General features: G+C 52.1%; 1 protein-coding gene across 3 annotated transcripts in view; it reads right to left on the reverse strand.

Moving 5' to 3' along the window:
* ABCC6 (ATP binding cassette subfamily C member 6) overlaps nucleotides 1-12,335 on the reverse strand; it is a 61,569-nt gene that overhangs the window by 27,801 nt on the left and 21,433 nt on the right. For 2 of the 3 annotated variants that reach the window (XM_036826646.1, XM_036826644.1), the window contains 9 exons: nucleotides 9,987-10,079; nucleotides 9,587-9,790; nucleotides 8,875-9,021; nucleotides 8,135-8,222; nucleotides 5,953-6,028; nucleotides 4,085-4,211; nucleotides 3,752-3,928; nucleotides 1,236-1,403; nucleotides 299-473 (listed from right to left, as the gene is read on the reverse strand). In XM_036826646.1, the coding sequence (XP_036682541.1) occupies nucleotides 299-473; nucleotides 1,236-1,403; nucleotides 3,752-3,928; nucleotides 4,085-4,211; nucleotides 5,953-6,028; nucleotides 8,135-8,222; nucleotides 8,875-9,021; nucleotides 9,587-9,790; nucleotides 9,987-10,079 (1,255 nt within the window). The remainder of the gene's footprint in view (nucleotides 1-298; nucleotides 474-1,235; nucleotides 1,404-3,751; nucleotides 3,929-4,084; nucleotides 4,212-5,952; nucleotides 6,029-8,134; nucleotides 8,223-8,874; nucleotides 9,022-9,586; nucleotides 9,791-9,986; nucleotides 10,080-12,335) is intronic. The other variant, XM_036826645.1, reaches the window with a different exon arrangement.

The following is a 12,335-nucleotide window of genomic DNA, read 5'->3' on the forward strand; positions in this document are numbered from 1 at the left end:
AGTTGCTCATCTGAAAAGTGGCAGTCATAATTGCAGGTGTCTCCCAGGGGTGTTGTGGAGACCAAATGAGACAATGCATGTTTACAGAAGCACTTAGTATAGCCCCTGGCTCATAGAAGGTGCCACTGGCTCTTACTGGGGGATGGGTGGCCTTGTGGGAGAGGCATCTGCCTCCAGGCCTGGGCCTGCAGGGAGGGTGTGGCCAGAGTGCTCCACTCTGGCCAGTGGGATCTGTGGAACCTTCTCCCCAAGGGTGGCAGAAACCAGGCACAGAGAACCAGCAAAGCCCAGCCAGTACCTCCTTCTCCTCCATCTCCTGGCTGTCTGGCTCCATCCAGAAGGCCCGCCAGGGTCCCCTTCCTGTGCAGAAGCTCCTGGAAGGAACCCATCTCTGCAATGGCCCCATCTTCCAGCACCACGATCCAATCAGCCTGGGGCAGGACGTGGAGCGCATGGGTGACGAGAATCCGTGTCTGGGCAGGAAGGGATGGAATTTACACTCGTGCGCTTGACCACTGTTCCAGAGCTGGGGGAATGGGCTGGGAGTGTCCTGGGGCTCAGAGTGGGAAAAGCTCTCCTTCTTGTGCTCCTGCCCTTTTTCTCAAAAATAGCACGTCCCAACAGTGAAATAAAGGGACTCCTTCAACCTGTCTCGAAACCAGAAGACACGGAGTTCAGCTGAACCTGGCCAATGACCTGAGGCAGAGCTGTGGTAGTTTAACCACAGACCCAGAAGCAAGAAATGACTGCTCGGACTTCCCTGGTGGCGCAGTGGTTAAGAATCCGCCTGCCAATGCAGGGGACATGGGTTTGATCCCTGGTCTGGGAAGATCCCACATGCCATGGAGCAACAAAGCCCATGTGCCACAACTACTGAGCCTGCGCTCTAGGACCCATGTGCCATAACTACTGAAGCCTGTGCACCTAGAGCCTGTGCTCCGCAACAAGAGAAGCCACCACAATGAGAAGCCCGTGCACCGCAACAAAGAGTAGCCCCTGCTCACTGTAACTAGAGAAAGCCCGTGCAGCGATGAAGACCCAGCGCAGCCAAAAAAAAAGAAATGACTGCTGCTGTGAGCCACTGACATTTGGGGGTTGTTATGCAGCATTGTCACGCAAAAGCTGACCATTACAAAGAGGACCATTGGATTCATGGAGGATGGTGGTGAGCAGACTTGGGTTAGGACTTTCTCTGCCTTTGCTTTATGCCCTCTGAGACATTTTCCCAAACTTACCGTTCCCTGGAGCAGCCCGTCAGGCCCGATGACCTGGTTGAAGACATGCTGGCCGACATGGGCATCCAGGGCTGCCAGGGGGTCATCCAGCAGGTACACAGCAGCCTTCCTGTACACAGCCCGGGCCAGGCTCAGCCGCTGCTTCTGGCCCCCAGAGAGATTCATGCCCTGTGGCCACAAGAGAGAGACAGGGACCTGCGTCTACGCCTGCTGGGTGAAGCCGGCGTGACGGGGGCCAGGTCTGCTCATCAGAGTGAGCTATGGCTCATGGTGCCTGTCCTCTAGGGCCACCTCCAGCTTGAAACATTTGCTCTCAAGCCAACATCCCCCCAGCTTTCACCCTGCCTGGCTTCTCCCCTTTCCAGACAAGCTTCCTGCACTCACTGCTCCCTCCACTTGAGTCTGGCTTCTGTTCCCATTTCTCCACTGATAACAGCCTTCCTCAAGGACACTGGTCACTCCACTGTTGCCTAATCCAGCGGTAGCTTTTCAGTCCTTATTTTCTTTCTTTTTCTTTCTCTTTCTTTCTCTCTTTCTTTCTTTCTTTCTTTCTTTCTTTCTTTTCTTTCTTTCTTTCTTTCCTCCCTCCCTCCTTTCTTTCCTACCTTGCTTCCTTCCTTCCTTCCTTCCTTCCTTCCTTCCTTCCTTCCTTCCTTCTTTCTTTCTTTCTTTCTTTCTTTCTTTCTTTCTTTCTTTATTTCTTTCTTTCTTTCATTCCCTTCCTCTCTTCCTTCCTTTTGTTCTTTCACTTATTCATTCATTCCACTCATATTTACTGCATGGCTATTATGTACCCAGCAGTGTTCTAGGCTCTGGGGAAACAGCAATGAACAAAACCTCATCCCTGCTTTCATGGATCCTTCACTCTAATGAGGGTGGGGTGGGAGAGAGATAATCAAACACATAAAATGTTATCACCTATCAGATGGTGTTATACACCATGAAGAATAATAGAGCAGGGGAAGGGTGTAGGGTGTACTGGCGTGAGCAGGGTTGCTGTGCTGGGTAAGGTGGTCAGGGAAAGCCACTCTCCACTAAGAGACTTGACGGGATGAACCATGTGAACTCCTGAGAAACAGCTTTACAAGCAGACAGAACAGCAGGTGCAAAGGCCCTGAGGTAGGAGCATACTTTGGGTGTTCAAGGCACATTGTGGAGATCCATGTGGCTGGAGAGAAGCAGGAAAGAGGGAGCATGATGGGAGATGAAGTCGGAGATAACTGGGGTCAGATCGTGGGGGCGCACCTTGTCAGTGATGGTCAGCCCTGTGGCTTTGACTCTGAGGGGATGGGGAGACCTGGAGGGTTCTGAGCAGAAAAAGGACATGAACTGACAGGTCTGAACAGAATCCCTTTGGCTGCTGCACTGGGATTAGCCTATTAGGGGTGAGGACAGAAACAAGGAGGGCAGCCAGGGGCTCCTGCAGCAATGTGGGGAGAGCTGATGTGGGGACCGGAACATTCTGGATCTGCCTCAAAGGTGGATCCAACAGGATTTGCTGATGAATTAGATATGGGTGTAAGAAAAAGAGAGGAATCGAGGAGGACACCAAGGTTTTGGATATGAGCTCTGGAAGGATGGAGCTTCCATCACCCAGGATGGGGTGAGCTTCGGGGGAGGAGGTAACGGGAAATCACATTTGGTTTAGGATGTGACACAGCTGGACAGACGTAGCCGGCAGCAGGCACCCCCCTCCTTCTGAATCCCCCTTCCCTTGGCTGCACGATGCCTCATCCTCCTCCCTAGATGTTCCTTCTCAGCTGATCTCTCTGGCTCCTCCAGACCCTTTCCAGGGCCCTCTCCTCTTCCCTAGAGGAAACCTCACCCGTTTACTTAACTTAAACTTTCACTTTTCCACTCTCAATTCCCTAATCTGGGGGTCAGCAAGTGTTTTCTGTAAAGGACCAGAAAGTAACTATTTAAAGCTTTGTGGGCACCCCGCGCCACCCCCACTGCCCTGGTCTCTGTCACAACTGCTCATCTCTGCCCTTATCGTGAAAGAGCAGCCATGGACCACAGGTAAATGAATGTGCATGGCTGGGTCCCAATAAAACTTTATTTACAAACCCAGACGGTGGGCCAGACTCGACCTGTGGGTCATAAGTTGCCAATCCCCGCCCAACCCATAGCTCTGGATGCATACATCCTGTTTATTGGACATCTCTGCCCAGACCCTTTGGTGAGGTCCAGAGAGGGGAAGCAATTTGACCAGTGTCACCCAGAGAGGCAAGGCAGGAGCCTGGGTCACCTCATTCCCAGTTGTTGGAGAGCCCCTCACCACCAAGCCCTGCCACGTCTCCCAGCCTCTCCTCGGTCTCTATTTTCAACCATTCACTCATTAATAACTATTTATTGAGCACCTGCTATGTGCTTGGCTCTGAGCTGGGCCCCTTTTCTCCCCTACCTCCCTTCTCCCCCCCCCAGTGACCCTCCCACCACACCGCCCACAGGTCAGGGTGGCAAATGGCCCTCAGCCGCCATGCCTCCCTGGCCCAAGGAGGCCCTGAGACCCTCACCTGCTCCCCAGTTTGGGTGTGGACTCCTGCAGGGAAGCTGCCCACGTCTGGCCACAGGGCACAGGCCTCCAGGACCCTCTCCAGCCACGGCAAGTCCAGCTCCTGCCCAAAGCACACGTTGTCTACCACGGACATGTTCTGGACCCAGGCCTCCTGCGGCACGTAAGCCACCGGACCCTAAAACACAAGGAGGCTGATGGGGACGGAGGAGGAAAGGTGGGAGCTGGGCTCTTGGTGGTGGTGGAAGGCAGCAGGGAGCTTAGCTGTGAGACGGGGAACAGGGAGGAGCAGAGACGGGGACATTCCAGCAGACAGGCAGGGGTGCGGCCTCACCTTGATGCTCACGGACCCCTCCACCTTTGACAGCTCCCCAAGGAGGGCGGAGAGCAGGGAGGACTTTCCTGCCCCCACTGGACCAACGACAGCCAGCAGGCAGCCCTGGGGCACCGTGAGGTTGATCCTGGCAACACAGAAGGGGTGACATGTCCCTGGGTAGGGTTCAGCCCGAGTCTGCGCAGAATTGGTGAACCCCAGACAGAGCCAGCCTTGGCTGCTGATGACACACCTGGGGTGGGGGGGTCACTAAGAGGATGTCTGGGGGCCATCCTTCCCTCTCCCGATCCCTGTCTGGCCATGCGAGCAGCCATCCTGCATGTGATCGTACATGTGCCCACATACATGCACGCACATGTGTATGTGCACCCTCACTGCACCACACATGCATGCATGCATGTACACAGATGCACACATGCAAGCACACATAGGGCACATGTGTCTGTGCACACATATACTACATACACAGACTGCACACACACAGATACACACCCTCACACAAGTGCACATATGCACACCATACGTGCGTACAGACATATGCACACAACATATACACAATCCATGCACACACAAGTGCATGCACACAAACATGCTCTCACACACGCCCGTGCACACACACATCTGCACGCACGCATGTATACCCGTGTGTACACATGTACCCGCACTCACACAGGGTTTATTGGGCAGGAAGTTTAACCAGCATCTCCTCTTGCCCAGGTCATTGCTACAAGCTCCTCACCGCTCTTCCTGTTTCTGCCCTCGCTCCCCGCCCCTTTCTGTGTCTTGCAGTCTGTCCTCCATGCAGGGGCCCAAGGGACCTGTTCAAACCGGCTCATGACACTCTCCCGCTGAAGCCCCCGGCAGTTCCTGTTTTACTCAGGGTGAAAGCTGAGGTCCTAACAATCATGAAGGACACCCAGCATCCCATTGCTGCGGCCATGCTGACTTCCTGCTTCCCAAACACACCTGGGGGGATTGTGCCCTGCAGGTGACACGTGACAATGTCTAGAGACACTTTCAGTTGTTATACCTGGCGTGGCTGCTGCTGGAATCTAGTGGGTAGATACTGGGGGTTCTGCTAATCATGCTACAGTGCACAGGACAGCCCCCATGACAAAGAACTATCCAGCCCTGAACATCAGTAGTGCTGAGGTGGAGAATCCTGGGTCCAGGCATACTCCTGCCTCAGGACCTTTGCACTTGCTGTTTCCACTGCTTAGAGAGCTCCTCTCCCAGACAAGTGCAAGGCTCATTCCTTCCCCTCATTTGACCTCTGTTTAAATGCCAAGCCTTCCCTCATCGCACACACCCCTCCCTTGACATCGTGCTCTGCCTCCCGACCCTGGTTTCTCATTTGTGCTCCACCCCACCCCCGATCAGAACATCAGCCCCAAGAGCACAGGGTTCTTGTCTGTTTTCTTCACTCTATTCCCAGTTCCTAGAACAAGGCCTGGCACATAGCAAGTGCTCAATAAATACAATGAAATGAGCAAATGACAAGAAACACAAATACGGCCCCGGGTGTTTTCTTTCCCTTCACAGGGAGTTTTGGGGTTGGCTGGGGTTTTCTGCCCCAGAGACCCAGCCAAATAGTTGGGGGCTGGAGGTGACAATGACCAGTCTGACACAGGAGGCACAGACGCGCCCACAGCTGACTGGGCCGGGCCTTGGGGCTGTTCTTGGCCAGGCCTCCCTTGGCATCATCGTGACCAGCCTGGGGACCAGAGAGCCATCTCCTCCCTGTTGGGCGAGGCTCAGATGCCCTGTTCCCCCTCCGTGGGCAGGAGCTCTCCCTTTCCCAGCTTTCCCATCCTCTCCCACTTCGTCAACGGCAACAGGAAGGTTGTTACCAGGGAAACCACCTGTACCTGTGCAGGCAGGGAGGGCTTTCCAGGGACCAAGCGAAGGTGCCTTCCTGTATTCTGATGTAATCCTCTCCAGTGGCTGCAGGGCATAAAAGACCAGTTATAAGAGATGCTCCCGGCTGGCCCCTCCTCTAAGAGACCCCCAGGCAACAGGAAATCTCTTCCACTAAACAAACTGTCCCTCCACTCACTGGCTTGCGTGTGACCCTGTGGTGGTCATATTCTCTCCCTGCCGGATGGTTATACAACTCAGGGGTCGGCAAACCATGGCCCAGGGGCCAGATCCTGTCTGCTGCCTATTTTTATAAAGTTTTATTGGAACACAGCCATGCCCATTCATTTACGTAGTGCTATGGCTGCTTTCACACTACAAAGGCAAAGGTGAGCAGTTACAACAGAGAACAAAGGGCCTTGGAAAGCCTAAACTATGTACAATTGGGTCCTTCACAGAAAAGGTTAGTGGGCTTCTGATACAATTTATCACCTGATCCAGGACTCTGGAGAGTGAAGGGAGTGTTATTAATTTCACTGGGACCACAGATGTAACCAGGGACATATGGTCTCCCTATGTCCCTGGGTCTCAGATATTTTATCTATATAATGAGGGAGGAGGCAGATTAGTGGTTTTGGACACTGAATACACATTTAGAATCACCTGGAAAGATTTTTTAAAACACAAAGCTCTCCATGGCTCAGCCCAAACCAATAAATGAGAATCTCCATGGGGGTGGGGCCTGAGAATCTTACATCTAATGAGCGGTTGACACCCGTTGACACCCCCTGGACTGGATGGTCTCTAGGGGAGGGTTGCAGACAAAATGCAGGACGCCCAGTTACATCTGAATTTTGGATAAACAATGAGTACTTTTTTAGGATAATTATGCTGCCACATATTGCATGGGAGCTACTGAGACTAAAAAAACCTATTTTCTGAGTATGCGAAATTCAAATTTAACTGGGAGTCCTATGTTTTTCTTTGTGAATCTGGCCACCCAACTCTGGGGTCTTGTCCTTTCTTAATGGTCTGGGGTGTGGGGATGCTTCTCCATTTTCCCATCTGTAAAATGGGTGGGTCGTAGAGGTATCCACCCCATAGTGCTGTGGTGAGGAGAGAGGGGGTCACCACTAAGTAAAGCACTTTGAATGTGCTGGCTCGTGGTAAACACTTGGCCAACATTAGCTGTCGGTGTCTGTGTTAATCTCACTGTCACACACCTTTGGGGGAACAGCAGGGACTGAGACTGCGGGGGGTGGTATGAGGCTCTGGCCACAGGCAGGTGACCAGGTGTGTCAAAGTCATGACTCAGATAACCCTCAAGGGTCTCTGGTCCAGGGTCCATGGGGCCCTCCTGTGGGGATAAAGGTACGATATCACGGACCCTAAGCTATTTATTGGACAGCTCCTGAGACCGGGGACCTGCTATCTTTTGGTGGCCCTCAGGATGATCCTGGTGGAGGTGGGGTGACACAGTGGGGAACAGAGCCGGCAGTGGGGGAGTTACTGCCCAGGGCCACACAGCTGGGCGAGGCAGACCTGGGATTTGAGTGCGGAGCCCACCTCTGAATGCCCGCATCACACTGATTTGGCTGAACAAAGCTTTGCCCAGCTGAAAACATGCCCAGAGCTGTGAGGAGCCTCAGAAACAGCAATTTTGGGTTATTTAGAGGCCTCTTTGCTGACTTCTGTGGGGGTTTTTCCTAATAATAATTCTAACTAAAATGCACTGAATGCTGACTTTGTGCAGGGCCCTGCTCTAACTGCGATGCTTCAAAGGACTCATTTAACCCTCACAGCAATCCTATGCAGAGGTGCTGTGATGATCATCATGTCCATTTTGCAGATGGGAACACTGAGGCTCAGAGAGATTAATCACTGGCCAAGGTCACCCATGTTGGGGTCAGTGCTGAAGCCAGAATTTGGATTCAGGCACCAATGTCACAGGATACACTTCTAATCACCATGTGGGTGATTTCTAGGTAAGCAGCTTGATGCTTTCTTAGGTACAAGGGGAGAGTCCTTACATGGCATCTGTTTCCTAGTCACATGGCCGATGGCCTGGTCTGCACATGCCAGCACATGCCGGCAGCCCCTCAGCTGGGATCCTGGCATTCCATCTGTGGGAAGGGGGAGCCCTACTGGTTCCCTCATCCCTCCCACCCCCTTCCTGCTGAACTCAGCTCTCACCACATCTGCAGGACCTTGAGTCCATGGCCTCAGGGTCAATTTCTTCCAGGCAGAGGAAGGCAGCCAGACGGTCAAAGGACACCCGGGCCTGGAAAAACCAAAGCCCTAGGTCAACTGTGCCATAAGGGCAAAAAAAGAACTCAGATGTCGGGTGTCGGGTGCCTCAAGATGGTGGGAAAGCTTCCGGACTACCGAGTCCTACACATTTGCAAGGCATCAACACAAAGCTTTCTAGGTCACGGAAAACGATGCACATGAGGTTGACACAATGAGGTAGTGGTGACCTCCCACCTCCTTGCTTCCATTCTGCAGACCAGACCCGGGAAGAGGATGGCGGCTTTTCCAGTTGGCCGTCATCAGGAATGATTGCAAACTTTGTCCACCTGGAGGCACCCTCTCCACTCCCAGCCCCAACCCCATCTTCCGTGATGAAAGGATAGTTAAATAGGGATGGCTCAGCTGGACCAATTTTCTCATTTTCATCACACAGTGTGAGTGCAGACAGTAGAGGAAGAGAAATGAAGTGAAATTGCTTTGTATAAAAAGGGAACCAGACTGAATTCTTGCATGTGGAGTTGCTGGAAAGGTGAGGCTGCCGATTTTGAGGATGTTTGCTGGCATCTTCCCACTGTTCCCTGTGCCCTCCCGTCTCTTTCCCTGCTTCGTTTCCTTGCCCCGGCACAGCCTGCTACACCCCTACAAGGCTCCTCCAAGACGGCCTCCCCTCCCTGCCACCTCACCTGGACGACGGAGTGGATGGAGAAGGGCAGGAAAGCCTGGGCCTTGTTGAGAATGTTGAGAACCGTGAGTGTCACGAAGGCCTTCTCAGCATCCATGGCATTCTCCTCGGCCACCAGAGTATGGATAGCAAACACAACCAGTGCCACCTGGGTGGGAGACACAGGAGGTGACATTGAGCTGCTAAACGTGGCCAGGAAAGGCAGGCCAGCTGTGGTATCTCCAGGGGTCCTTGTGGCCACAGCTGCCATGTGGGAATGGGCTCCCCTCCACCCAGATCTCCTCTCAAATTCTTCTGCTGATGAAAGGAGTTGCGTGCGTGTGACCCCTGTTCTAAGAATCAGAAACTCTTGGTTCCAGGCTTTGGGGGACACCACAGTTTTCCATCTTGGTGGCAGTTTTGTGGTTCTAGACATGGGTGGAACTTGTGACTCTAGACTCTCTGGGAAGATGACTCTGAAGTTGCAGGTATCAACAGCCATGGACGGCTCTAGGTCCTGGTGGCATTTGTAGTTCCGGATGTCACTAGGGTGTGGTTCTGTTCCAGGGGTTGGTGGTGTTTTGGTTCCAGGTGTCGTTGATATGATGATCACACTAGGTGCTGGTCAGTCGGTGTGGTGGTGACCCTGTGATCCTATATGGGGAGCCCTTATCCCCACCCCCAGCACTCCCTCCCCCAGTCCATGCTCTGCAGGGAGACCAGAGTGACATCACCAGAAACGTGGACACTTGGAAGGACACCAGAGACACAGAGAAGAGGAGGCTGGAGGTCCTCAAGGCGCCCAGCTCCTGGGCCCGGATGCGCAGGACTCTGTCCAGAAAGGCTCCCTCCCAGCCGTGGTACTTGACCGTCCTCACGTTCCTGAGGATGCAGCTGGTGAGCCGCGCCCGAGAGTCCTTCTGCCTCATTTGCTCTTCCTGGGACCAGAGGGAAGAAGAGAGGAGGGGACAGGGACAAGTCTAGGATTTTCCTTCTCTGCAACCGCCACAAGCCGCCACCACGCCCACCCGACACCTCTCTCCTCCCCACTGCCCTGCACCAGTGCAGGACCCAGGACCTGCAGGCTTCCCGCCCCCTTCCTGCCTGGAGTGTCCCTTCTTCCAAATGCCAAACCTGATGGTGGTTCCTCTTCTTGGTGATGAAGAAATTCAGAGGGAGGAGGCTCAGGAAGACAGCGATGGCGGTGAGGGCAGAGGGTCCTAGAAGCTGGAGACAAAGGGCAGGATGTCACGAGACAATTCCAGAAGCCCAGCTGTCAGTACAGGGGTGGGGGGAGGCTCAGACTTGGGCCCTAAGGCAGGGAGGTGTCAGAGAGTCCAATGAGGGCAGCCACCGGGTCATAGAGACCAGGACTCATGGGCTCCTTAGAAGGAAATACCTGTGGAAGATGGAGTCCATCTTCGTTAGGGAGGGGAGAGAGGGGGAAATGACGCACCTCACAGGATGGAGTGGGGGCAGGGTCATAGTCAAGACGGGTCATGCACCTAGATGGGCAGGGCAAGGGCGGCGGCTGGCTAGAACGGTGAAGACAAGACTCTGGAATCGGGATCTAGGTTCAAATCCTGACTTTACACATCCTGGTGTGGCCTTGGGCAAGTTACTGACCCTCCCTAAGCTGCAGTTTCTCACATTAAATGGAAATGGAGCTGTTCCCACTGCCTGTAGTGAGTGCTGGTGTCATACAATCAATGATTATCCCCTGACAAGGGTTGCCAGATTTAGCAAATAAATATATTTAACTGCCTGCCCACTGAAATTTGAATTTCAGATAAACAGCAAATAAGTTTTTAGTATAAGTATATCCCATGTCATGTTTGGGATATACTTATAATAAGAAATTCTTCTGTTTATCTGAAATTCATCTTTAACTGTATGAAAGACGTCCTGTATTTTGTCTGGCAGCCCTACCCCCCAGCTTTGTGACTTGGGACAGTTATCTTCCCTTCCTCTTTCGTTTCTCTATCTGGAAAATGTGGAGGTGGCGAGAAGGGTAAATGATTTTTAAGTGGCTGTGATGTGAGATTCCTCCTGAGGTCATTTGGGTCCATTCTCTAGACAAGCCCCACCCCCCTCTTCAGTCTATGGGTCTCATTTTCCCCTCTCAGCCCCTAAGAATGTTTACTTTCTAATCTTGACGCCCTAGCAAGCCAGTGTTTCATTTATGCAGCAATTGCGCCTCCCAATGGCCAAATGGAGAGATGCCCAGAAGGCAAACACCTGCCTACAGCCAGGGCTGGGAGAATATTCAAAGGAATGTGAACAGAAGGTTAAATAAACTCTCTCTGGCAAAAATGCTACAAATGCTAACTGTAGCAACCCCGATTCCTACCCCTCCCCCTTTACCAGGGTCTCATGGTGACTTTCTGACATTAGGACCACCTGCCAAGAATCAGGGAAAGTGACGGGTGTGCTGTGTGCAGTTTCACTTGAGTCATGGGTCGGCCTGCTTAACTGCCCTGCATTTTCCCCAGCGTCCTTCCTCCCTTTCTCTCTAATAATAACAGCTAACGTTTATGCACTTGCTGAGCACCCTCTGTATGCTAGGTCCTAGACTGCAAGGTAGCAAGTCAAAAAGTGTCCAGGCCCCAAGCCCTTATGGTGGGGGCACTGGAGGCAGTAGCAGAGGTACAATAATGATGATAACACACAGCTGGTATTCTGGAGCATTCCACACTCACTCACAATCAATATGCCATTGATACACCCACCCAGGGGCCTGTGAAACACAGCACATGGGCCAGATCTCTCCACCTGTTTATATGCCGACCTCAAGCCGTACAAAGATTGTTAATCGTCCTTACATTTTAAAATGATCGAAGAAAATCAGACGAAGATGATTTCATGATATGTGTAAATTACATGAAATTCAAACTTCAGTGTCCGTAAGTAATTTTATTGGAACACCACCAGGCCTGTTTGATTAGTATTGTCTGTGGCTGCTTGTGCACTAGAAGGGCAGAGTTAAATAGTTTTGAGAGAGACCCTATGGCCCCTAACGTCTAAAATATCTACAATCTGCTCCTTTACAGAAAAGTCTGTGAGCCTGGCACCAGCCCACATGGAGCAGAGCTGAAGAAGATCTTCAAATGAACTGCCCCACCCCCATGCATAACCAACAAGACAATTAAACACCTATAGGGTATAGCTGTGTCCCAGATGCTATCTAAGTGTTTCACAGGTATTAGCTCATTTAATTCCTCAACAACTCAAGGGCTGGGGCACTTCGGTTAATTACAATCCTCACTTTGCCAATGAGGAAATGACGCACCGAGAGGCTAAGTTACTTACAGGGAGGTTTTACAACTAGCAAGTGGTGAAAGTAGGATTCGAACCCAGGCAGTCCCACTACAAAGTCTGTGATTTTAATTAAAAATAAAAAAGAAAATCCTGCACCACAAAACAGATGTAAGAAAGTTAGAAAAAGTTCTGATTTTTTTTTTTTTTTTTTGGCCTGGTTGGCTA

The sequence above is a fragment of the Balaenoptera musculus genome, chromosome 15 (assembly GCF_009873245.2).
Source record: "Balaenoptera musculus isolate JJ_BM4_2016_0621 chromosome 15, mBalMus1.pri.v3, whole genome shotgun sequence".
Classification (NCBI taxonomy): Eukaryota; Metazoa; Chordata; class Mammalia; order Artiodactyla; family Balaenopteridae; genus Balaenoptera; species Balaenoptera musculus.